The sequence below is a fragment of the Chelonia mydas genome, chromosome 6, assembly GCF_015237465.2.
Source record: "Chelonia mydas isolate rCheMyd1 chromosome 6, rCheMyd1.pri.v2, whole genome shotgun sequence".
In the NCBI taxonomy this organism is placed as follows: Eukaryota; Metazoa; Chordata; order Testudines; family Cheloniidae; genus Chelonia; species Chelonia mydas.
Genome location: NC_051246.2, coordinates 95,425,462 through 95,452,631, shown reverse-complemented (window position 1 = coordinate 95,452,631; position 27,170 = coordinate 95,425,462). Strand labels below are relative to the sequence as shown.

Genomic DNA, 27,170 nt, shown 5'->3' with positions numbered 1-27,170 from the left:
GTAGTCCTTCACTTTACTTTCATTTGCTTGAATATGCTGTAGCATTAGTTCTGATTTCTCATTTCTGAAGCTGATTCTTGGACTTTTAACTTCTCATTGTGGACAATTTTCCATTCAGCTCATGTGTCTAATATGTATCTCTTTATTAATATATTATACAGATTTAAGAACATGTGATATAATCTGAATCTAGATTATTTCTAGACTGCTGCATTCAGTCTTTATCCTCGTTAGACTGTCATTTTACTTTATGAAATAATGTTTTTAAATTTTTCAAACCATTAATAAATCTCATGAATTCTAGACAAAATTTACATAGTCGCTGGGCAGAGTCAGCCATGGAGGCAGCATCACTTTTCCCCACAATTAATATAAACAAGTCAAAATACCAAACACAACTATTTGATGCACACCTTGCTGCAATCCTGAAGGTTTCAACTGTTCAGTCACTGAGGCCAAACATCAACAAACTGACAGAACTGAAGCGTTACCCGGTATCTGGCAAACACTAAAAACTCTCTGGCAGGCAAAGAATTGTATAAAGTTGTATGGCAGTTTTATTATTTCTAAGAAATTCGAAATAAAAAATACAATATAAATGTTTTCTTTTCTGAACACCATCTTCAGTGACATTATTGGCCCTCTGGGAGAATTTGAGGACTGGCACTGGCCCTAAGGTAAATTGAGTTTATAGACCCCTGGTCTAATGTATCCATTTTCCCTGTCGGAATAGTATATGTGTGCCTGAATTCTGTGCATAAGGGACAGCGTGGAAGAAGTAATGCAAATGTCACTGGGAGAGAGTTAAAGGAAGTGGTTAGGTGTGAGCTGTAGGCAGAGTGAGGGGCAGGTAGTAGAAAGAAAGTAGAGCAGAGATGTAGTCTAGAGCAGAGCTACACAGTGCCTTGAGAATGGGAACCAATATCTTAAACATGATATGGAAGGAAAAAGGGGAGTCAATAGAGGGCTTGAAAAGGAGGCAAGAGAGGTAACAGGTTCGCAGTGGGTTTGCAGAAGACTTCCATGGATTTTGGACAGACTATAGAGAAGCAAGGTGGGAATTGGGGTGGTTAGAAGAGGGGAAGATTGAAGTAATCTAGTCTAGAATAGAGGTAACCAGATAAAAGTTACTGCCATTAACTAGCAAATGTATAGTTTATTTGATATGTGAATTTTTAGTTTAGAAATTGCTATGCAACAGAAATCAGTGGGTATAAATGAGAACAGTTAATATTTTCATTTGGTAAATAGATTTAAAGTAATTATGAAAACTTCAGCTCAGGTCTTAAATCATGCCATCAAAAATTAATGAATCCATACACTTATCTAAATGTGCATTTAGCTTTGAAATGTGAGTGAATATCTCCAACAGATTCTTGCCAGTACGTGTGCCATTCTTGCTTTTCACTAGTAGTTCTTCTTTGGACATACAGTCCCACCAAACTATGTCTCAGCAATATGGGGATACACATCAATGGGGGTGGGGAGGAAGGAGTTTTTTGGTTTGTGAATGCTCATGAAATTAAAGTATGACAAAATCGGCTAGAGTCCAGGCACTGTACAGGCTAGTACTCTGTAGGATTCTCCAAATAGCTTTGTCAATTTGCATCAGTCTTGGTTTGCATTCTTCTTTCTATTTCAGACCTGGGCCTCTCCTGATCACAGACTGCTGACATTGATTCAATTTGTGCACTTTTTTTTGTGTGGACAATTATTCGTACCACCAAATAGACTTTCACTTGCAACTTGAAGCAGGATTTCAAGCCATGTTTTCAGAAGCAAAACTGGTGTACTGATGTAGGAAAAATAGGGTGGTGTTTTAAGTTTTTAAAATGGTAGGATGTGTTCAGAAATTATTTTTAATTATTCCACCTTTTTCTTCTTCATAAGTTACTTTGTGTTGAAGTTTTGAGAGATACACTGAACTGGTTTATCTTTTATAAATGTATTAAAAGATTAAGCAAGCTGTTGTAAAACAAATAAGTGAAATATGTTACTAGCTAATTTATAGTTTTTCTAACCTAATGTACAAAGATGCAAGTCAAATCAAGGTTATAATCGAAATATAATCAAAAAGGCAATGGTTCAATTTATCTGGCTTACCAATTACTACAATAAGTAATTAAATTACTATGAACTAGTTAAGGAAAACAGTTGTCTTAATATTGTACAAGAAGGTTAAGAGGAGAAGCTGTTCCCTTTGATTTAAGCAATTTAGCTAAGAGTCTGTTAAAGACAGAGGCTATTCCTTGCCTTGGTTTTAAGGAAGTACAGCTCTTAAAATGATTTCCTGGTAACTTCTTTCTTTTGGCTGCTTCCTTCCATTAAGCTTCACTATTCACAAAAATCACACCAAGCTTTTCTTTATCTAGTCTATATCCCCATCTTTCTGGCAGTCTGACACAGATATAAAATAATTTCCAGAATCCCATGCTTATACCTATTTTAGAATGACACTAGTTTAACACAGATGTGTCTTACTATTTAGATAACAGATTTAGGGTTTTAGTGTCTATGTGGAACAGTTAGTCACACACACACAGAGGCATTGGAGTGATTTGAGCATCCTCGAATTGCTATACAGAAGGATTTTCATGCCTCCTTCTTCTCCAAAGTCTTTAGCTCTTGTGATTGGTCTTAGTTTGGAGCTATGTTCAGGTTTGTTGGTATTTCTATTGATGATAGAATGAACTTGTAGTTTTTTGTATCAAAGGAGGAGTCTGGTTTTTTCTCTCTCAGTTGTAGACTTCAGGCTCAGTTGAGCTGATGGTGAGAACCTTTCACCTCTCCTTCTTTCGAGGGCTGGTCTCGGAAAGACAATAGGATACGATTCAGGTGTGGTCAGTGTTGTGAGAGAGCTCCTGCCACCTTCTGGATGGTGAAGGTGTTTTGTAGGGGTCAGTGTCCCCTTATGCTGCCTCAGAGGACACCCTCACGTCTTCAAAGGCCAAAAAAGGGTTACAGTCTTGTAGTCATTGGGTAAGGAATGGTGTCTCTAGCCTCTGTTTGTCAGAGGGTGGAGATGAATGGCAGGAGAGAGATCACTTGATCATTACCTGTTAGATTCACTCCCTCCGGGGCACCTGACATTGGCCACTGTCAGTAGACAGGATACTAGGCTGGGTGGACCTTTGGTCTGACCCTGTATGGCCATTCTTATGTTCTCATGGGGGCAGAGTCTAGGGCAAGCAAGTAACCTCACCCTATAATAACCTTTTGTCTCCAAGCCAGAAAGCTGCTTCTAATATCCTTTTAATGCTATATTTCATTAAACATTTGGCCAAGCAAAGTTAATCCGCTCTACCTCCAAATATGGTCAATATTCCCTAAGTTGATGTAAATATCTCTCTGTTTTTTTGGACTTCCTCTCAAACAAACTAAGTAGTTTTGATCCTTTTTACCCCTTACCTGTTGTCATTGATTATACTTTTTTTTTGAAGTTGGATTTCCTTGTGCTGCACTGAAATATGTGAAATGTGATTGTGTCCCACTGCTGCCCATGGTTTTTACAAAAATTAAATGTGTATTTCCTAATCACGTTTCACTGGAAAAAATCAAAGTAAATTAAAAAATGTGTGCAATTTAACGTAGATCCGTGGTCTGATTCTGCTTCATTGAAATCTGCAATGAAGTTGACTTCACTTGGAAAAGAATTTGGTTTATACTTTAAAACATCAATCACCTAGAGAAGTTTGACTTGAACTGGATTTCATAGCATGCTGTTTAACAGGCTAAAATGTTGTTGTTATAGCCCATCATGTTCTCTAATAATTATTTACTTATGAGCAAATCAAAAATGGCACCTTATGCATTCATGGCTATTATGTGAACTGTATGACAGAGTAATCGTTTTGGTTTTTTTAATAACACTGTAATTAGGTTTAGGGGAAAAATAATTTTGCCTTTTTAATAATTTTTAAGCTCTCATAGCCTCTTCCATCAGTATAAAAATTGTGCTCTGAGCTAAGCTCTCATGTGACTGGGAGGAGGCACTTTTCAAGTGGAAGATGTCACCAGTTGAAAACATACCTTGGTAATTAAGCATAAAATGATGTGTTAAGTGATAGTGATTTTCTTTCTTTGGTTCTAATTCAACAGACTTTGAGTTTGGTTCACTGCCTGAGTTCTGTTGTCTTGTACGGTAGAAAGTTTGCTGTGAAAGTTGGGGATTGCGGCTGTGACAGCCGCTGGGGAGCGGGGGGGAACCTTCCCCCAAAACAATATAAAACAAAAAAACCCCACCCCCACCTTGTTACATTGGAGGTGGGAGCTGTTCTGATGCTGCCGAGATAGTGGATGAGAATTAAGGAGAGAGCAAGGCCAAGGTATCTAGAAGATGTACTGGTTCAGCACGCTCCTAGAAGCAGCCACCAAAAGGAATCTTAGCTATAAATTAAAGTTGCCCTTATTTTGGTGGAACCCTGGCCAGTGGTGGAGACTGTGCTGCCACCTGTTCTTCCCCTGGGTTGAACTTCCATTTTGGCACAACTTCCCCTTGTGAGTGCAGAGAATGCAAATTGCACTTCGTGCACCTACAGGGTTGACTCAAACCTACAAGCTTACCTACTTTTACTTAAGTCAGTGTAAATGGCAACACTTGTAAGTGCAAGTGTATTTTCTACAGAAAACAATTAGATCATACACTCTGTATGAAGAGTCATACACTCTGAGTTTGCATTCAATCTTTTGGATAAGAATTGTGCAAACATCTGTCCCTTCTACTTCAGTATCATGCCTAAAACCTAATCTGGAGAGATCAGATCATTCTAGGGATAATGGGGTTGTTGAGTTTTCATACTCATTGAGTTCTTGGACTCTATTGGGACCGCCAAAGGAGTACCAACTGTAAAGACTATGCTTTTTGTGATGTAGACACTTAACCTCTTATACTGCAACTCACAGCACACTGGCCATTGAACAATCATTGGATAACTCTTGGTTGCTACATACAAGTTAAAGCTACTTTTAAGTTGCTGCATAAAAAGTTAAAAAAAAAAAAACTTAAAAAAGATAGATGTCTTCAAGTCACTACGGCCTGATGAAATACACTCAAGGAGGTGACTGAAGAGGTATTTGAGCCATTAGCAATTATCTTTGAAAAGTCGTGGAATACTGGAGAGATTCCAGAGGAATGGAAAAGGGCAAATATAGTACCCATCTGTAAAAAGGGAAATAAGGACAACCTGAGGAATTAGTCAGTCACCTTAACTTCAGTACCCGGAAAGGTAATGGAGCAAATAATTAAGTAATCAATTTGCAAATACCTAGAAGATAATAAGGTGATAAGTAACAGTCAGCATGGATTTGTCAAGAACAAATAGTGTCAAACCAACCGAATAGCTTTCTTTGACAGGGTAACAAGTGGTAGATGTGGTATATCTTGACTTTAGTAAGGCTTTTGATATTATCTTGCATGACTGTCTCATAAACAAACTAGGGAAATACAACTTAGATGGAGCTACTATAAGGTAGGTGCATAACTGGTTGGAAAACTGTTCTCAAGGAGTAGTTATCAGTGGTTCACAGTCAAGCTGCAAGGGCGTGTCGAGTGGGGTCCCACAGTGATCCAGTTCTGTTCAATATCTTCATCAATGAACTAGGTAATGGCATAGAGAGTATGTACACTTATAAAGTTTGCAGATGATACCAAGTTGGGAGGAGTTGCAAATGCTTTGGAGGATAGGATTAAAATTCAAAATGATCTGGAGAAATGGTCTGAAGAAAATAGGATGAAATTCAGTACAGACAAATGCAAAGTACTGCGCTTAGGAAGGAACAATCAGTTGCACTCATACAAAATGAGAAATGACTGCCTAGGAAGGAGTACTGTGGGAAGGGATCTGGGGGTCATAGTGGGTCACAAGCTAAATATGAGTCTATGGTGTAACACTATTGCAAACAAAGCAAACACATCCCAGAATGATATTAGCAGGAGTGTTGTAAGGAAGACATGAGAAGTAATTCTTACACTCTACTCCAGACAGGCTAAAATTAGTGTAATGGGCTGAAACATCCCTCCTTGCTTGCTGGCGTTGATCCTGCTGGGAAAGGGTTAAGTGTCTTCTGGTTAAACATTGAGGCAGTTGCTTACCCCAACTAGAGATAAGGCTTTGTGTGCAAGTGGCTTTCCAGAGAAAGAAGACTAAGGCAGTGGACTGAGCAATCAAGCCTGGACAGAATGTTTGGGCTAGATTTTGTTTCATTTTGAGTTCCTTATGACTAAAGCGAAAGACCAAGAAGGGTGTCAGTTGTGACCAACTGCAGTTCTGTGGATTACCACACTATCTTAGTTTTTTAGTATATCCTTTCCTCCCCCACTTTTTGTCTTTTAAATTGTCTCTAAATTGTCTTTATTATGTTTCATGTTAATGGGACTCAGAGGGCCCGCCTGGGAAGATCCAATTGCAGGATCATGCCGTAGTTGACAGACCCCGTACCTCACTATCAGTGCCTTGCTTTTTATTTTGGTTTCATTCCAACCAAGAGAAAGAGTCTGTTCAAAATCTTATTCCTTAGGACTCCAGTGAGACTCGGAACAGGTGTATAGATCTGCCTAAGGAGATCCCTTTGGAGGATTGGGGCTTATTTTATTAATTTTGGACCATTGTTCTTTCTTTGATATTTTAAATCCCATCTACTTGATTTTTGGGGAAAAAGTCTATTTAAACCTGGTCTAATTTTTTTAAAGTAATATCTTTTGCTCATCTGTTTTATATTATCTGTCTCCCCATTCCCACCAGACAAGAATCAGTGAGTTCAATTTGGATAAGTAATTGCAACATCACCAAACCATTGACTTTGTGAAGGCTGCCTCCAGAGACTTTTCAAAAGGATTTGTCCATGAATTTCCTGCTTTATGTGGGCTTTTGGGAAATTGGACTGGTGGTGAGGCACTGGGACCCAGTGTGTCCTGCTGGGTTCTAGTGCAGGATTGCTAGGGGGACAAAAAGAGAAAAGGGAGAGCTAGAATGCCCTCTGTTATTATATCATTGTCTTTTCATTATAACTGGCTCTCATTTTAATAAGACTATTATGCTGTCATGCTTAAAAATGAGAACATTTTTACAGCCACTATGACATCTATTTTTATCAGCACTGAGTCTTTTGAAAAGGAAATATATTATTTTTCCTTGATACTGTAATGTGATAAATATCCTGCTGCACATGTGCAGTAGCTGCTTATATGTTAGTAGCACCATTTATCCAGAAGGATCCCAAAGTGGTATTCCATAAAATATGGGAATTATTTCATCCAGCACTGAAATGCAGTCTATGCGTGGAGAAGCACAAGACACCTGTTTAACAGTGCACAGCATCACAGCAAGAAGTGTAAAGTACTGTATCCAGTTGAAACTGCAGGAAAAATTAAATAGGTAAAATGCAAGGGCACCAGAGGTAACATTTCTACTTTCACACAAAAAAATAAAAATGCCATAAGATCTCTTTAATGACCATGCATGGTTAGGTTGTTGGATTCGTTGATTATGTAGCTAACGTGCATAGGGTGTTTCAAAGGTGAAAAATACTAATATAAGTGCTACATATTATTTCATATCTCACCTTGAAAGACTGTGGCTTGAACAACTACACAGTGTATCCTGACACCTGACTAGGGCATTGATTCAGTACAGGTAAGAGCATCACTTTCTGAATCACCCACAACATTTACTGCAACTCCTAGTTCCTCCCCTCCCGCATAGCTGGAGTTCTCTGAAAGTGTTTGTGTAGGAGGAAAAGGGTGATTTATTAATAGTAACACTCTTGAGATTGACAATTATAAATCCAGATAAGATGATGCAATTAATATTGCTGGTATTTGTGTATTGGATCCTCTATACTCTGCATTTGGAGTAAGCCAAGTAGTGCAAGAACTTCAAAGTTAATATTAATTGTCATCATAATACATCTTCAGAAATGTGATGTGCAAATACATAAAGTAAAGCACCTTGTGTCTTTTTCTTTAGTGAAAGCCATTTTTTCTATAATTCTTGAAGAAATATTTATTAATTTTCTACCTTTTCTCCATCTGAGTGTAAATTTCAGTGTAAAGAGGTATGGCATATATAGACATAAATAGCTTGGTTATTTTTGAAGGTAAGGATGAGATGATAGAAATCTCTGAACAACTTTGTCCTTTTCCTTTTCCCTTCATGCATATCCCAGTTAACCATGACTACTTCCTTCCCCTTTAGTCCCTGAAGATATTAGAAGATGGGGAACTGCTGGCTGCTTGATCAAAAACAAATAGATAAAGGAAATAGAAAGTAAAATTTCGAATTAAGGAGTCATTTCTTTAAACAGGTTGGATTTTTTGGAGTGTAGTGTGATGTTCCATATTCACTCTATACTGAGGTGGCAGAGGGTACTGATATTATAAAGCTAAATAATGCAACCTTATTACCTGCATTCATAGTAACATAGATCATAACAGTACCATCAACACTCCTGTGCTGGTAGTATGTAATATACAAAGACTAGTAACTCTGCATAGTAAAATCCTTGTGATGATTTTGATTTAAAGTAGCTGCTGTTTGTTTAATTTGAGTATTTCTCTATTACAAAAAGTCAGGCTTCTCTGCGGGACACCTGTCAAATTTGTTAGCTCATCTTAATTTCATAAAACTGTTGTCTTTTTTTAAATGAGCAATTCTGAAAGTATAATGTGTAGTGTAATACATGAACATGTGTGTGTGTATACTGCATACTGCATATAAGTACTGTGTATATATGTGGATATTCTGTTTAGAGGTTGCCTGAGGTTACGGGAATCCCTGTTAAACATAGTGTGTGAACAACTCCCCTTGCTTCCTTTCACGGGTTTTGCTGAAATTGAATTGGCAGTAGCTGGTATTTTTCTGGATTGGGTGCAAGAAAATACCAATTTATTGGTCATAATAATTTGCCACATTCTGTATGCTCCCTTGACTTAGAAGGTTTAGTGAGCTTTATATGCTCAAACTGCATATTGAAAGGCAGATTTGCTATGGTCTGTTAACAGAAATGTGTTTTAGCATGAAAGTATTTTTCCCCATTTTTCCTAATTATTTGGTTAAATTATTTCAAATCTCCCATCTAATATGGCAATAACTTGCCAAGGACATAGGTCATTAAGGCAAGCTGCCTTATTTGCTAAAAATCTTCACATTTCCTGCCTATTTACTATGAAAGTTATCCTTTTATGTTTTTTTTTTTTTTTAATAAAGTTCTGAGAGCTATCTGGGGAAATGCCCCTTTGCATTCTGAAAGCACAATCTTTAAAAAAAAAAAAAAAAGGATACTGGAGTTATATTAATTTAATAGTAAATCTTTTTTTTTATTGTTGTTTCATTCTTTTGCCCCAGGATAAACAGATAAGCAGTGAAGAAGATCATTTGAGGAGGATGGAGGAGTCCAGATTACAGTTTAGGGATCAGCTGCGTTGTCTAGAGACAGAACAAGAATCCATTCTCACCATGATAGGAAGTGAAATTGATGCAGCTTGTGAAATCCTTTCCAGGGACTCTGTGGAGAAATTCAAAGTAATTATTAGTTTTCAGTCTGCCTTAGATTTTTAGTTTGCTACCTAATGGATAACTATAAGGGAATTTTTATGCATGACTGCTTGTATTCACATATTTGCTACAGATAGTTTCTTAAGTAAAAGATTTCAAATATGACAGGTGACACTATTTAAGAAAATATGGTATTAAGCGTATTATGGAATTGTGTAGTGACGCATGTTGCTGTGTATCTTATAAAGAGATAACATAAGCCCCCTCCTGTGCATCACCAGAAGTTGTTATTTTCAGTTGCCAGTCTTTTTCTTCATAAATAATGGTTTCCGATTATTAGTGGTTGATGTGAAATGACGTCCCTGGTCGCAAACTGCATCACATTGGCTCATTGTTTGACATTGAACATTAACTTTCTTACTGTTTTGCTTGGAAATGATGTTCAAATCTTAAAATTGTGGGTCATATCAGTAATTCATATTGTGTCTTGTCTCTCTCATATGACAAGTGGTTAAGAGAGAAAGTGTCAGTATATTTCAACCCCTAGGGTATTTATTAATAGACCTCAGCATGCTACTCTAGCAAATAATGAAGATAATCTTTGGTAAAAAATCTATAGTTTCTGAACAAAGATTCAGAAACTCAGTTTAATAAAGTATTCTTTCTTAAATTCAAACTAATTTTTTATTTTAAAAATTCTGTTTGTTTAATAAGATTGGTAGTACAACAGAAAAAATGTCTTATGTTTATTCTTGTGAACAATGTGTTTCAAATTTAAAAGTCATATATTTTCTAATATTACAAAAATGGAGAATGGAGATAGTTATGCTTTATACTTTAACACACATTCTTTTATCACTTAACACTATGGTTTTTGAAGAGTGTAAATGTTGCTACTGCTGTAGTGTACTTTCTTAAAAAAAGGGAAAATAGACATTTTTTTCAACATGGAAATTTCTCTAAATATTTTAATGATATTCAGACTCTGGAGTAATGAACTGAGTGTGACATCCTGGCAGACAGACATCGATCTGTTTAAATATTTCACCACATAATAAAGAGCAAATTTCCTAACTTTCCTCCTTTTCTGAACTCCCAAGTTTTGATTTCTAAAGTCTACTGAGCAGCACAGATGGAATTATTGTTTAAATTTATATGGTTCCTAGAAATTACAGTTAACTTGGAATTTAAAAGTAATGCCAAAGTATGGAGGTTTTGTTTTCATTTTAAAAGAAAAGTTTGCATGTCAGCTTCTCCTGACTCATCCAGTTTCATCAAACCCCTTAAGTTGCATGCCATTGGCAAGTTTAAAACATATTTGAGCCACTTGACCTTTGCTTTAGCCCATGAAGGGGACATCATTTTTATTACAGCAAAATAATTTCTTGCTCTCTTCCCATGGGTACTGGGTAGAGGTGTTGTATGGAGGCAGTGCAGTTGGCCCTGGGAGAAGTAGAGAAAACATGGCTCTCATTGGACTTCAGTGATGCTTCTCTCCCCAGCACTATGGGTTCTGTCAAGGGCTCTGGAAAGGTTTAACTCAAGTCCTTTTCTTCTACGAGTATCACTGCAATCTTGTTGTCTTGTGAGGGTTTAAGAGGAAGATAATGGTGCTATTGGAGGAAGCTAGAGAATCTCTAGTCTTCATCCACTGAATTCTCCTGAAAGCAAAAATCTGACCAGATTTGCTAGTTGTCCCAAAGTGGAGTTTTAACTTAAAGAATTCTAGATAAACAGTTGGGATTTTTTTTTCAACCAGTCTTTTGCTGCCACATGAACTCCCCTCTGCTTCCTCTGCAAAAAACCCCCCCCAAAACCCTTAAGTATTTTGACTGTCTCAGGATACAAATCAGTACAAGAAGTACTGCTTGTGATCTTTTCATTTTGGCATCAGTAGTAGAACCCACTTAATAGTGTTAAAGGAATAGACTTCTTACAAAAACATAACTTGACTTGCACGAAAGAAGCCCCCAAAAGGCATACAGTAAGGCCTTTTTGCATGAATATCAGATAAAAGTATCCCAGTCCAACAAGTATTGTAAATTAAAAAATAAATAAAGTCATACTACTTTGAGATGGAAAAGAGCAGGATATATAAGGCATGATACAGGTTTGTTCTCTACAAAAGAGGATATATCAGATGTTAAATGGACATTGAACTTAACTAGACTTCCATTAAAAATACAGATCTGTGCAAAACACAGATTTTTTTTCTACTTCTTTAAAAAAAAGTAATGAAAAACAACCCACTAAAAGGAATAGATTCATTGAATAAAAAAATATAGAGATTAGGTGTAATAATTCCTTTTTAACACATTTTAATTTGTGGTGTAGTTGGCTTTAAAAGGGATTGGTGGAAGAGAGGCCTGGCAGACCACCTGATGTATGATTTGCTAATGAAATACCCAGTACATATTTATCTTCTGTCTTAATTAGTAATTTTATTACCTTAATATACAAGAAGGGATATGTAAGAACTTGAAATCATCAATCTCAAATACCTGAAGTAAGTATGGTATCTTCTTATAGCTGGAATAGAAGATACCATCATCACAATGGAATAGCAAATATTGAGTTTTTATTGGTGCCCACTGTACATTTCTCTCACTCTTTGATAAAGCGAGAAAAGTGTAATTAAATAAAGCAGTCAAAATCTCATGTTCTATTCCAGAAGAAAAGCCAAATTGCTAACAATGAAATCACAAGCAAGAATAGCCTGTACTACTTCTGTGCTACACAATGTGGTGCCATACAGTCTGGAGGAAATGAGATTGGATGACTCTGAACCTAGTCTTTTTAAAAAACAAACAGAGAAACAAACAAACAAACAAGTGAAGGACATAAATCCACACCATGTAGAGGTCAAACATAGGAGTTTATTACGTACAGCGCTGACGGAGTGTCACCTCGCTTATTAGGCTCAGAGACACTGTCAATCAATATTTTCCATGGGCAGGGAAAGTGATGGGGTAGGCAGTCCCACACCCCCGGATAGGTTTAGCTGCAAGGCATGATAGCACAGTAGCCAATGGTCAAAAGGTTACATAATGTCTCCGCCCATGGTCTCAAGTTAACAAATTAACATTTAGCATTTAATTAGTACTTTAATAAATGTATTAGTATAGAATATATGTTGGATTCAATTTGAGGTCCATAGGAATGAAGTAGCTCCTTTGATTGACAACAGATACATATTTAGGGGTAAAAGCAAAGAAGCAGAGAAAGTATATGGCAATAAAGATTGTCTTTCGAGTTGCTTATTTGGGTTTTAAGGCAGGCATTGATTCCTGGGAAAGGGAGGTGGGAGGAGGCCATATCTTATACTGACATGCTTGAACCTTTCATAAACTCAAGGTTGGATATGTGGGAAGAACATCTCCCTACAGAAGAAACTAACAGAACAGAAACAGGGCTTCTTTGTTCTATTTGCAACTTTGAATAAGACACAATTATTGCCCCCAACATCTGGCGTTTTGCTGACCAGGCATATCTTAACAAAAACAAGGTTATCTTTGGTTATTCTGCTTTCTCTTAGCTAATCACTATTTGCTAGGCCTCTGACCTCTTGACCAAACTCTGGACTTTGGGTCTATACACAAATCCATATACCAGGTTATTACATCAGCAATGGATTTTAACCCTTCAACAGGCATTTTAACATGTGATTCAGATCAATAGTTGTAAATTGCATTGCCCTGTAAATTAAACATAATTTTCACAAAGGGGCACCCAGAATATATATCTTAGACTCATAAACTCATAGCTATTAAGGTCAGAAGGGACTATTATGATCATCTAGTCTGACCAGAATGCAGGCCACAGAATCTCACCCACCCACTCCTGCAATAAACCTCTCACCTATGTCTGAGCTATTGAAGTCCTCAAATCATGGTTTAAAGACGTGCAGAGAATCCTCTGGCAAGTGACCTGTGCCCCATGCTAAAGAAAAAGGCAAAAAAACCCCAGGGCCTCTTCCAATCTGCCTTGGAGGAGAATTCCTTCCCAACTCCAAATATGCATTGTTGTTGATACAGTAAACTGCAATCTAATAATAAACATTTAAGCATTTTGAGGATGTTCTAATTACATAGTGTTGTAGTGATCATATGGATAAAGCAGGAAAAATAACAGAATTACTGTGTACCTGAGTTGCATTTTAAACAAGAATTATACTGATGGCAATGCATTCCTTATCCTTTAATGTGACCGATATAAAATTAACAGCTCTTTAAAATATTTAGGAATAAACCTTCCAATACTGATCTTTAGTCATGATTTTTTGAATTAGTGTGCTCATTTTGTTCAGTAAATAAGAAAAAATTTCCCTCTGTGTCTAAATTTTTTTTCCAGGCAATATCACTTACACCTGGGTTAAAGAATGACCCTCATCGCTGGTTAGCAGAAACAAAGGTAACTTCATCTGTTGGATATTATTGTATAAAATAATATTAAGCTGGTTTTGGTCACTAAAAATGGTATTTGAAAATTGCGGTTAAAAAGGGGTTGAGGGAGAGAGAAAAAGAAAAAGTTTAAAACCTGTGACATTTCTCTGATAGGTATATTGATATTTCCAGCGTGGTGACTGGCCTTTCAAGCCAATAGATGGTAATGATTTTTTTCAGCTGAAGGTCTTTGGCTATCTCTTGCTGGGTAGCAGTAGGGGATTTCCAGTGTGAAGTGTCACCATATTTCTGAAGAGTATCAGATTTTAGCCTTTTTATTGGCCCTTTTATTGGCAGTTATGGTACTTAGCATCAATAAGCGATAGATATTTGTAGAGCCAAATTTACAGCATTTCTCCCTTAATTGTGCTCACTAAATTTGAGCACACCCAAATTCTGACCACCCAGCAAAACAAGTGCATTTGTGGGTGAAATGATGGAAGCCTGCTGAAAATATGACCCTTTGGTCCTGGATTGCCTTTTCTCTTTTATCAATTCTTTTGGAGTAAAACAAGGTAAGTTTATAGTCCACAGGCATGCTTCTTTCTATAGGGCTATAAGAAAAGCCAAGACATGTTTTGTTTTAAGCAGTTTTGGTTTATATCTAAAGGCTTTTAGACTGGATTCTTGAAAAATGTGCTATTTTCCTTTTACCCTTCTTCTAAAGCCTATGACCCACATAATGTGAGTACACACATACTTGGAAATCTCTCATGAGCCTGCCAACCCTGGCATGTGAGCGTACTGTAAGCTTTCATTTCTGTGCCTCAGCTTAATGGTTCAAAGAGATGACTGGTAACTTCTAACCCTTGCTTTTTACTTTGCAAGCTCTGTAAGCAGTCTTATCCAGTATCTTTTAATAGGATTAAGCTTCTCATGATTAAAAATAGCTTTTATACTGCATGAAACAAACCTTTTCCTCTGCAGTGTAAAAGGGTCATGGCAGGGGAAGAAAAGTTGACCAACTGACTGAGGAGAAGTTGAATCTGTTTGCTAGCAAGGTGGCTTGAGGTTATTGATGGGCTAGTATGTAATACACATAGATCAAGAGTGAATATCACTATAAATAACAGAGATAAGATTTTGAATCAGAGGACAAGAACTTTATAGGAAACAGTCTCCTATTCAGATAGGTGCCGCTGACATCCTAGGCAGTATTAGAAGGACCTTCCAAAGAGCATTTAGTAATTGTTTTCATAAATCTGCCGAATGAGTTTCTTTACTTATTGGTAGAGGAGACCTGAAATGAAGGGAATAGAAATACTGCAGTTCTGTAGATTTGCACGTTATATATAAAAGATTATATTTCTGGGCTGAATCTCTGATCACCTGGAATCACTTCAGTTCTACTTCCAGATCACTGCAATTGCTGTTGAATATTGTAAAGATGGGGACTTTGGTTTCTAACATTTCTGAAATCCAAATTTTGTGTTTCCTGGTTGTTCTTTGAACAATTGCATATATGCATTCCACTCTTAGTATCAGTGCACCCAGTGCATGGCTGTCAGAAACTTTTTCCCTCAGTAGTATCTGTTGGGTGGTGTGTAGTTATAGAGGGAAGAACTGCCTTTAGCCCCTGTCAGTTCCTTCTTACCACCCCTAACGGTCATTGGAACTCTGTTTTCTACCAGAACTGTTATTTCTCTCAGCCTTTTTGAATATAGTGTAAGTCTATTCTTAGTAATGTTACGAAAGTAAGTTTTAACAGTATTATAGATATTTTTTTTAAAAGTTTTTTTGACTTCTTGTTTTCCCTGTTCAGGGTTTTTTCTATGTATGACACTGAGGTATGCCCTGGTCATCAGATTTCAAGCCATGTGTTTCTGGCTCCAGGCCTATGCCCATGAGTGACCTGCACAACAGCTGCCTAAAGTGCTTGGGAGAAGCACATATGAGGGACCGGTGCCAGGCTTGCAGGGGGTTCAAACCTAGGGTGAAGAAAGATAAGGAGGCTAGGCTGAAATTCCTGTTGATGAAGGCAGTGGTCAGGCCACTGTTGCCACTGTCCCGATCTGACTTGGTGCTGAGTGCTGCGGTTTCAGAAAGCGGTGCACCTCCAGCTTTAGCAGGATCCTGGCACTGTTCTCCCTCGCTCATACCGAGGAAGAAATACAAAGCTTCCACAGAGGCACTGGCCAGGGGAAAGTCTCCACCCTCTAAGTTTGGTAAGAGGGTCAAGGAGGAGTCAAGTAGAGTGCACCTGAAACCTCAGCATCCTCCTCCAACTTGGTGCCTAAATCAGCACAGTCAGCTCTGGCTCCACAAGGAGAATTATTGAGTGCGGTGTTGGAAGTAGCACCGCCAACTTCCTCAGCACCGCAACAAGAGGCCATCTATGTGCCTCCTACCTAGAGGCATTTGCAGCAGTAAGAAACCCGCTCTGCCTCTCAGTGCTTTTGACTCCTTCCTTACAGGAGTCTGGTCCCTTGGCACCACTGCCACTTTTGCCAGCAATTCAACCTCTTGTATTCCAGTTGCCTTCTTCACAGATAAGCCCCAAGGCGAAGTGGGCTTTGATGGTGTTGCTCCATCCACCAGTAGGCCCTCGGCACTGTTCCCTGGCACTGACTGGATCAGCCCCACCATGGTCAAAGGAAGGGAATTCTCATTGTCTAACTCAGAGGGGGATTTAATATATCACAGTGCTAAAGCAGGACATGCCGGTCTCTGCAGAGATCCTTTCTTTCCACCTACTGCTGTGACTCTTGAATGGGACCTGAGAAATGGACCCTGCCCTGGTTCAGTGGCCATTCTGGAACTCTTGAGGGTTTCCCCCAGCTTCCAGACCTACCCAACACTGTGCATACTCAGTGCACTCCTCTAGAAAGGCTGAGTCGACACACAGAGTGGCTCTGTTTCAAGAGGCCAGCCCCAAGACTGGTATCAAGCATTAAGAGGAGGTTCCAGATCCAGAGCAACAGCTGGTAGACAAGATTCTATCCCCCCTGGTCTTGGCTTCCTCTTCAGATGAGGGCATTTGATCTGGCACAACTTCTCCTCCTCCTGATGATTTTAAGGTTTGTCAGGAGTTATTGAAAAGCATTGTTGCAGGCTTAGGTGCATAGGTCAAAGAGGTCAGGGAGCCCTCGAGTTGTCCTTTTATCATCGGTGGGGCCCTCCACAGTATCTCTGCCAATTAACAAGGTGATATTAGAGCCAATAAAGGCTTTGGGGGCAGAGTCTATCATCTTTGCCTTGAACCTCTAAAAAAAGTGGAAAGAAAGTATTATGTACCCTCCCAAGGGGTAGAGTATATTCACCCACCTTTGCGCTCATTAGTTGTCACAGCAGCTAATGAGAGAGAATAACAGGGATACCAGGCTGCCACCTCCAAATCAAAAGATGCCAGAAGGCTGGACTTATTTGGCAGAAAGATTCATTCGACAGGGTGTTTGGAGCTACATATTGCTAACTAACAAGCTTTGTTGGGACTTCGTTTGTGCAAATTTGTGAGGTTCCATGCAAAAGTTAAAGGAGCTTCTTCCGGAGAATGCTAGGCAGGAGTTCTCTTCCCTGGTCTGTGAGGGCAGACTGATCATGGGAACTTCACCGCAGGGGGGGTTGGACGCAGCAGACTCTGCACGTAGAACCATGGCCTCTGCAGTGGCCATGTGTAGATCATCCTGGCTGCAGTTTTCTGGTCTTCACTATGAAGTCCAGACTACTATCCAGGACTTGCCATTTGAGGTTTCCTTCACTATTCTTGGACCAGATGGCCCATTCCACTCCTCTTCCGCAGGACCTATCAAAAAAGAGTTGTAGGCGTATGCCTCCCTCTCCCGCTGATTTGGCACTCGGCCCCTCAAGACACTCAGGAATCACAAAACAGATATTTTTATGAGCCAGTTGAGGTTGACATACCAGTCTCCATCTTTCCAGGCCTGAACCCTGTCTCTCCTACTTCTGCAGTGCTCGGTCCTGGATTACTTGGGACAAGTGGATCTTGAGCATGGTGGAAGTGGGATATATTCTCTAGTTTGCTTCTACTAATCCCTCCCACCATTCCTCCCTTTCCCTCTTCAGGGACCATTTTCATGAAAAACTCCTTATCCAGGGAGCCATAGCGGAGGTTCCATGTGGTATCAGAGGGAAGGGGTTTTATTCCCCATATTTCTTAATCCCCAAAATGAAGGGGGTCTCAGGTCAATTTTAGACTTGTGTCATCTCAACAGTCCTTAAAAAGGATAAAGTTTCGCATGTTCACCCTAGCTTCTACTATCCCTTCCCTGGATCCCAGGGACTGGTATGCTGCCCTCAATTTAAAAAATCCCTACTTCCTTGTGGCAATCATTCAAGCTGATAGGAAGTACCTCTGATTTCTGGTAAATCAAAATCATTAGTTCATCATACTGCCTTTCAGCCTGTCCGCAGCTCCCAGGGTCTCTTATAAAGGTCATGGCGGTAGTAGCTTTACCCCTACCTTGTCAAAATCCAGTCCAAACTGCAAGTGCAGAGCAGTGTTGCCCCTAGCCAGTCAACATTCAATCCTCTGGAGCTGTTAATCAACAAATAAAAATTATGCCCTCAACTATAAGACCCCGTTTCATCGTGGGATCTAAACTTAATTTTAATATTGTCAAGATGTATGGGTCCCCCATTTGAATCATTGACTACTGCTCACTGCTGCATCTATCAATGAAGTTGGCCTTTTTGGTGGCTATTAGCTTGGCCAGAAGAGTCAGGGAGCTGTGGGCATTAATATTGGGATCTCCACATACAATCTTTTTTTAAGGACAAGATTTACCTACATCCTCATCTGAAGTTCGTCCTAAGGGTGGCTTCCTCTTTCCACATCTACCAGCCAAATTATTTGCCTATATTCTACCAGAACCACATATGACCAGGGAAGAAGAGCATTTGCATGGCTTGAACATCAGAAGAACCTTGGAGTTTTACCTGAATAGAACTAGACACTTTTGTAAATCCTCACAGCTGTTTGTGACAGGCAGAGTAAGAGGTCAATCAGTCTCCACCAGAGAATTTCTTCCTGGATCGCATCCTGCATACACATGTGCTATGGCTTGGCTAATGTTGCTCCACCTGACAGAATCACAGCTCGTTTGTTGAGGTCACAGTTGATCTTGGCAGCCTTTCTGGCACAAGTTCCAACTGCAGACATTTGTAGAGCAGTACCCTGGTCTTTGGTCCACACATTTGCCTCTCACTGTGCTGTGGCTCAAGACTCCAGAGATGATGCTAGAGTGGGACAAATTGTTCTCCAATCTCTATTGAAGTAGACTCCGATCCCACCTCCTGTCTGAAAGTTTGTAAGTCACCAAGATTTGAACGCACATGTGCAATCACTTGAAGAAGAAAATATTTACTAACCTGTTCCATAACTGTTGTTCTTTGAGAAGTGTTCCCATGTCTATTCCACAACCCGCTGTCCTGCCCCTCTGTATCAGAGTTACGACAAGAAGGGAGGGGCTAGGGATGGCTCTGCTCTTTATACCTGTGTGCGGACAACAGGGAGAGCTCGAGCCACACAACAGGTACTGTCTAGTGAAAAAGTTTCTGATGGCTGTAGCTGGATGCACCAACACCAAGAGCGGAGTGGACATGTGCAACGCATCTCAAAGAACAACAGTTATGGAACAGATTAGTAACCATTTTTTTCATAGCTAGCTGAGGAGAAAATAGATAAAAATTGTTTTGGTTCTGGGGGTGTGTGAGTGTTTGAGTGACAGAGTACCTATGCAATAATTGAGGTTACATCAAGATTTTCCCTTAGAGCAGGACTAAAAATCGACTGTTTCATACTGCAGTGGTTGAATTTAGACTCCACATTTGACACAGTAATTCTTTGTTGGACAATTGAATTTTCCATGCAATTTTTTCCACGTTTTTTTAACTAACTTTTGCAGAGGCACTGTTTTAAAATGCTCCCTTTTTGAAATTTGGTTTTGTTTTCCTCATGTATCATTAGGTTTCTGAAGCTCAATAGTCCCCACAAACTACTCCCCCACAGACATACTAATAACTTCTCAGATATAGATTGCTTTTTGAACTTTTAAAATGAAATACACAGTTTATTTCCCTTATTTGTCATAACCTAGAAGATCTTCCTTTCCTGACTATAGGTGTGTTGATGAGAAACAACAAATTTCAAATATATTAGGAAAGTTTATTTTAATTTTTCATTGAAACTTTGTTTTAATGGATGTTTTCTAACTATTTCTCTCCCTAGTTGTGGTCTGTACATACCTCTGGTAAGGTCTGTTCATACCTCTGGGCAGCAGAGGTATATGGGGGTGGACTCTGGGGGAGGTGATGGTGCTCTGGAGATAAATGTGGGGTGAGTAGAAATGTTGAAGATAGAGCAGGGAGTGGCCGGGAGCCGGAGAGAAATGTACTTGGATCCACGTGTGCTTCAGAAGGGCGTTTGGAAGAAGGGGGATTTAACAGAGGTATTTGGGACATGTGTGAGGGAGAAGCTTTTGCATCAGGAGTGAGATATGTGGGTGTATATAGGGGCCATGGGCTGGGCAGATGAGGTTCAGTGTCCCTATGCTGCAGCCTTGCCACTTGTTCAGGGGCTCTTGATACTACTGCTCTAGCTCCGTGGTGCCCCAAAGCAGCATCACTGAGGAGATCTCTTCAAGCACTGATGCCTCACTTGAAGAGACTCTGCATCCTCTGGCACTGCTGCTCTGGATCTCTGGAGCACCAGGGAAAACAAGAGTCTCACAGCCAAAACCCTGTATTCCTATTTAAACCCCAACTTGGTCCCTCAATAAACCCAATCGCTCAAGTGAACTGAAGCGCAAGTGGTTAAAATATATTCAAGTTCTGGGCTTTTCTTATTTTTAAAGTGGTTGACACCTTAAATATTTAGCTGTTAGCATAAAAGCTGGTTGTTTTTAATGCTTTAAAAGTCATCTCTCAGATTACATCTTAGTTCTGAAATGATACTTCTGCTAACTGCAAATGGGATTTCTGCTTTTTCTGTTCAGTTTTTTTTAAACTGTGTGTATATATATTGTGACGGGGCAAGGCCAGATGGCTCTGGAAAAGTAGTGGGAGATAGATAGATACATTAGCTCCAGGCTAAACAAATCCCTAGTACCAGGTTAAGTGAAATGGAAGCTGTTCCAGGTCAATTAAGACACCTGGGGCCAATTAAGAACTTTCCAGAAGGCAGGGAGAATGCTAGGTTGATTGGGACACCTGAAGCCAATCAGGGGCTGGCTGAAACTAGTTAAAAGCCTCCCAGTTAGTCAGGTGGGTGTGCATGTCAGGAGCTGTGGAAGGAAGTTGTGCCATTGGACAGGCTGAGTAGTACACACCATATCAGGCACAAGGAAGGAGGCCTTGAGGTAAGGGTGAAGTGGAGCTTGAGGAATTGAGGGCTGCTGTGGGGGAAGTAGCCCAGGGAATTGTACATGTCATGTTTCTAAAAGGTCAGCTACCATAGCTGATATTATTAGGGTCCCTGGGCTGAAGCCTGGAGTAGGGGGTAGGCCCGGGCTCCCCCCCCCCCCCACCTTTGCCCCCTGATTAATCACTGAGACTGGAAGACAACAGAGACTGTGCAAGGAAGGATAATTTCTCCTCACCTCCCTTGCTGGCTTATGATGAAAATGGCTCAGTAGACTGTGACTCTTGTCTCTAGAGAAAGAAGGGTTACGTGGAGGGTCACAGTGAGCCTCTGAGGCTAGCGAAATCCGCCAGGAAACATGGGACGCACGGAGACAAGCACAGAGCTTTGTCACAATATGTATATATTATGTACAGCATTCTGTAAAACCTCACACATTTTCACTTTACTAATATGCAAATCTGATGATACTCTCACAAAACCCAGCAGTCTCATCCCATTTCACAGCAAAGATTGTAATGTAGTCTCAGCCGCTGCAGCATCAGGGACTCAGGTATGGGGACATATCTCTTGACCGCAGTCAAGGGAGGGGTAGATGGGAAATGATTTTGTGGTTCATGTGGCTGACGCTGAAGGGAATGCGGTTAGAGCTGCAAGTGTTGGCGTTAGTTTTCACAGTCCTGCTATAATCATGACATTGTCATCTTTGTATAGGCTGTGCCTGAAATTGGTGATTTTTGGCTCATTCAATGGAGTGGCTCAAATTCCATTTTTAATTATGACCTGAGGCTGGAGTACGAATTCTAGACATGTTATCCTCAATCCCCATGTACGAGGACAGAATCAAGCTAGTCTTTAGGTACTGAATAAAGTACTGCAGTACCTACAATTTTAAATTATTTGTTCTGCATCCTGTTGTCACATTCACTATCATTCAAGGTGGAATCTACTCCCCTTTAGAATCATCACTTTTTCTGTCCAATTGTCTCTTCCTTCCCCATCTTCTTCTCTTTGTTTCTTCCCTTCTTCTTTAGTTCTGGGAATTTATGAGTGTAGAAATGGTTTTGTTCAGGTTTAACTCTTAAAAACTCAGTTCTTAATTGGAGTGGAGACTATGGGAATAGGCCTTTTTTTAAATTATTATTATTGTAGCTATTGTAGTTTAATCCATATACTTTAATGGATTCTTTATGTGAGGCAGGTTGGGAGTAAATATTTTTTCACTGGACAATGCATTATGTGGTTTTCAATTAAATGCTTTTTTCACCCAAAGCTATAGGCTGACACACGTACATAGAGGTGAAATGGCTTCTGACCTCAAACTGTGAGTGGTGAAATGGTGACTTGAAACTATTACAGTCACCCCAAACCTACCTCTCCATTTGTGGTGTCCAGACCCTGGTCTGTAAGTGGTAGACCATAGGTCCACTCTTAGTATTTTGAGTTTCATAAATTTTAAAATAATAGATTTCTTGTTAGATACTTGAACTCGTCCACGGCAATGATGTGGGTGCTGTACCGATCCGTGGTACATTGCTCCATCTTGAGCTTAGTAAAAGCACAAGACTTACTGGAACTTGCAATCTCCATACGCCCCAATTTAATACAAAGATTTAATAATTTTTTTTAAATGTACTGGAAGATATAGAAGGCTTCAGGCCAAAGCTGTATTTGTGAGTTCAATAGCTCATGTGTTCCTTCTATTGTTTATGGAACAACCAAACCATTTGAGTTTGGGTCAGTTTAGAGCTGGGCATTTTTTGTTTAGAAGCTCTGGTTTCAATGTTAGAGCCCGATTTTGGCAGGGCATTTTGTGTAGGTACCCTTCCCAAAAATCAATGCCTCTGCGATGGAAATATGGGGCAGAAGTCACCCATCCCATTCGTTATTTCCCTTAAATTTGTTCAGAGAATATTTTGGAAGTTGAGAGAGACTTAATCAAGCAAGGTGAATGAACAACATGATGGTAATTGAAATTTCATGTCAATAAATGCAAAGTAATGGAAATTGGAGGGGAAAATTAAATGGCTTATACACATTACAGAGTTCTAAATTAACTGTATAATTTCAAGAAGGGGACCTGGGCTTCACGGAAGACATCTCAGTGAAGACCTCTGCCTGGTGCAACTGCAGTCAAAAAAGCAAAAAAGATGCTAGGTTTCATAAGGAATGAGGAATATGGGAATAATATAAGACCTTAGATAAATTAGTGGCATGACCTCATCTTGAATATGGTGTGCAGTACGGTTATCCCATCTCAAAAGGATATTGCAGGACGAGAGGGAGTTCAGGAAAGTGTGACAAGAATGATTAAGTACCTGGAAAAGAACCGAGGTCAAATTGAAAAGATTGGGATTATTTTCCTTAGGAGATAATAGAGGACATGATAAAAGTGGATAAAATAATGAATGACATAGAGAAGGTAGATGGGGAAACTTCAGCTCACCCTGTCTCATAACTCAAGAACAAAGACATTTAATGAGTGAATGGTAGTAAATTCATAACTCATGAAAGGAAATACTTTTTCACACAATATGTAACTAAGCTGTGGAATTATCTGCCACAGGAAGACATTTAGGCCATTAACATAATAAAATTCAAAAAGGGATTAGACATTTATATGGATAACAAGATTATTGAAAGTTGTTATAATTAATGATAAAAATGTTGTGGAAGAGCTATTAAACCTCATGCTTCAGGGGATAATTCAGTCTCTAACTGCTAGAGATCAGGAGACCTTATGTGGGAGGCAGATTTTCCCACGTTTACCTACTGCTTGTTTCTTACCCCTTCCTCTGAAGCATGGCCATGTTGCTGGCTACTGTCAGATAGAGGTTCCTGGACTAGATAGCTCTTGGGTCAGATCCACTATGGCAGTGCCTATGTTCCTCTGCAAACCAAGTGTTGCAGGAATCATGCCATTGCATTCCAGGGTAGGGCCTGTTCACCAGGCTGCCTGTATGCCCTCTGAACCAGCAATGGCCAATAGACTCTCAGCCTGCAGGCTTATTCTCCTGGAAAAAAATAATTTACATGTTTGGCTTAAGCATGCAGTTGCTGCCAACCAAAATATATGCGCACATTTTGAGTCCATTTGCATGTTAAGTCAGAATTTGTCCTTTAATATATTTTTAATATTTCTTTTTAAACTTGTATAGCAATAGCTATTATAAATCAGTAAGGTGATTCCAAATGTTCTTGTTTGTTCAGTATAGAATTTAAGTCCTAGTATTTTTATTAGAATGCTCTCTCCTTTTAGTGTTATATAAATTTGTTCTTCTCTAGACTAAACTTCAATGGATGTGTGAAGAGGTGAAAGAGAGAGAAAGCAAGGAAAGGAAGCTGCGGCGCCACCTATTGCAGAGTCGAGAGCAGCTTAAGCACTTGACGCTGAGCACGGAGTGTGAGCGTCAGTCTCTCTTTGAACAAATAAAAAATCAAGAACATGTCCTGGAGGAAGTTAACAGAGAAAAGAGAGGTGAGTTGACCAGTTCATTTTTGTTAATGAAGGAAGAGAAAGAAGGGAGAAATGCTGATCTTGAGAATTACCAAAGTACATCCAAATCTGCTTTATCTGGTAGTCATTAAGAAATCCAGTTGGCGGTTGCTAGTGCTAACTAGGGAAACAGATTTTTCTTTCCCCTTGGTTAAGTTGGCTTATTTTGCCAACAGCTATATTTCAGTTCAGTAAATGCCTGAACAACACATGGGTTTGTGAAATGGGAAGTAGACATGCCAATTAGTCTTTCAGCTCTCATATTTGAGGCATATCATGACCAAAAACATTACTAGAAATTATAGAGGAGAGATAGGAGACAGCATTGCTAGGAGCTTACATTGTCTTTGCCTTCATCCTGCTTTTATCTGTAAAATAAATTATTCTCAAGTAATCTCTTTTTTTGTTATACAAAAATATGAAGAACTTGTTTTGGAATTTTCCCATTTTTTATTTTAATGGTCATAACTACTTTTTGCTGTCATGAACCACATAAATAGTATTGTTGTTTGTCATAATGATGGCCTATTAAGAAGAATGGAAAATACAAAAATGGTAAATGTCAGAGGATGTCCTGAATTCCTTTTATGATGGTCTAATGAAGCCTGATTACAAGATTTATTGGTAAATGTTGTCTTGTCTCTTACACATGTTAAAATACTGAAGAAAATAAGATTTGCATTATATAAAATGAGTTTTAACCAGTCACATGTGGAATGAAAAAATACAAAAATAAAACGGGAGAATGTATTTTTTTAGATTAACTTTGCATGTTGGAAAATAGGCATTTAACCTAATTTAAACTAGGACATTTTTTTAATGGAAAAGAGTCTAAGGAGCCCATCTAGTCAAATGCCTGACTGTGCTGTTATATTATTAGCATTATTATTATTATTATTATTATTGTTGGCATCCTTCTTATTCCATTTTCTTAGGCCTATGATGTCAAGCACATTTGAGGGCTATTATCTCTCTTCTCTTTGAGCTTTTTCTGTGTTTACATACAGATACCAAAGAAACAGCCAATGAGGTACCTCATTACTTTTGGGGGGTTTACCTTGTATTATGATTACATTGTTTATATGTTTTCTCTCTGGCTAATTAATATTATTTCTTTCTGGTTCAATAATCTTATTTCAGTTGCCTCTTTCTTTTTAGAAGATTCTGTGCTGGATTTTTTGCCAAGTTAGTGGTGAGTGAAGCTGGTAAAAATAGTTTGGAAGGATGGTCTTGAATGGAACATTGAAGATTTTGGTTCTGTTTCTGCCACAGACTTACGTGACCTTTTGCAAAACACTTCATGTCTTGGTGCTTCCATTGTTCATCTGTAGCATGGAGTTAATACTTTGTTATTATATCACAAGGATTTTGTGAGGATAAATTCACTAATGAACGTGAGGTCCTCAGGTCCTGTGGTTCTGTCACTGAAAAAACAATATGCAAAAATGCCAAACACAGGCAAGAAGAAAAGGAAACCAACACCAGGACCTAAAGAAATGTATACTTTATTTTTTGGATCTGTATTACTAACATTTGTTCAATATTTTTGAGAGAGATCTTTATTAAAAAGATCTTGCATTTATATAGCACCTTTCATCCTGAAGGGTCCAAAAGCAACGTATAACACTGAAAAGCAGCAACCTCTGGGATAGAGGGTAACAGAAAAGAGCTACTCAACAATATGTGGCGGGAACTTTTTTGGCAAAGGATACCAGACCTATGCCAACAAAAAATATCTTTACATTTTTAAAGTCTATGAAGAAATTGTGTTTTTTAAGGTTTTGACCACAATAAATTGCATAATACTCAATCTGGCTACCTCAGAAAGATGAATCGCACAACTGACCATGCTTGGATTTGGCCCTCCTGTGATTTTTAACCTGTGAACACTAGCAATTTTGAAACTTGAAAACGGAGAGGCATATTAGCTGAGTTGAACTATTAGAATGGGAGGATGAGTGGTTGCATTTCAGTTTTGTACGTTGCTTTGGGATCTCAGGATGAAAGGTACTATATAAAAGTAAGATATTATTTACATGATATTTCTCAGCAATAATAAACAAAAAAAATTATGGTTACATAAGCTTTAGCAGTATGGGAATGATAGTGCTTACAGCTCACTTAGGAAGGACCAGATGGCACATGGCCATCTAAAAATCTGTCTTGTTTTTGAGTAGGTGCATTTTGTTCATGCTGGAACAAAGTTGGAGAAACAATTTAAGGCCCCAAGTAAACCGGTCCAGAGTCCAGTTTCAGTAGGTCTAATAAATAACTTTGTCAATGTGAATGAACAGATTGAGAAGAGAGGAACTAGTCAACAGAGATGTAAATCTCGCTGATAATTTGTATATAGTTCAGAACTGAGATTTGAATACTTTTTTTGTGGGTGAAAGACAAGCACCCATTAATCTCACAAAGGCCAA

At 39.0% G+C, this 27,170-nt stretch overlaps 1 protein-coding gene across 5 annotated transcripts in view; it reads left to right on the top strand.

Moving 5' to 3' along the window:
- CEP128 (centrosomal protein 128) overlaps positions 1-27,170 on the top strand; it is a 428,984-nt gene that overhangs the window by 154,902 nt on the left and 246,912 nt on the right. For 4 of the 5 annotated variants that reach the window (XM_043548663.1, XM_043548662.1, XM_037900795.2 and 1 more), the window contains 3 exons: positions 9,342-9,518; positions 13,842-13,901; positions 24,537-24,729. In XM_043548663.1, the coding sequence (XP_043404598.1) occupies positions 9,342-9,518; positions 13,842-13,901; positions 24,537-24,729 (430 nt within the window). Of the gene's footprint in view, positions 1-9,341; positions 9,519-13,841; positions 13,902-24,536; positions 24,730-25,905; positions 26,719-27,170 lie in introns of those variants that run through there. The other variant, XM_043548664.1, reaches the window with a different exon arrangement.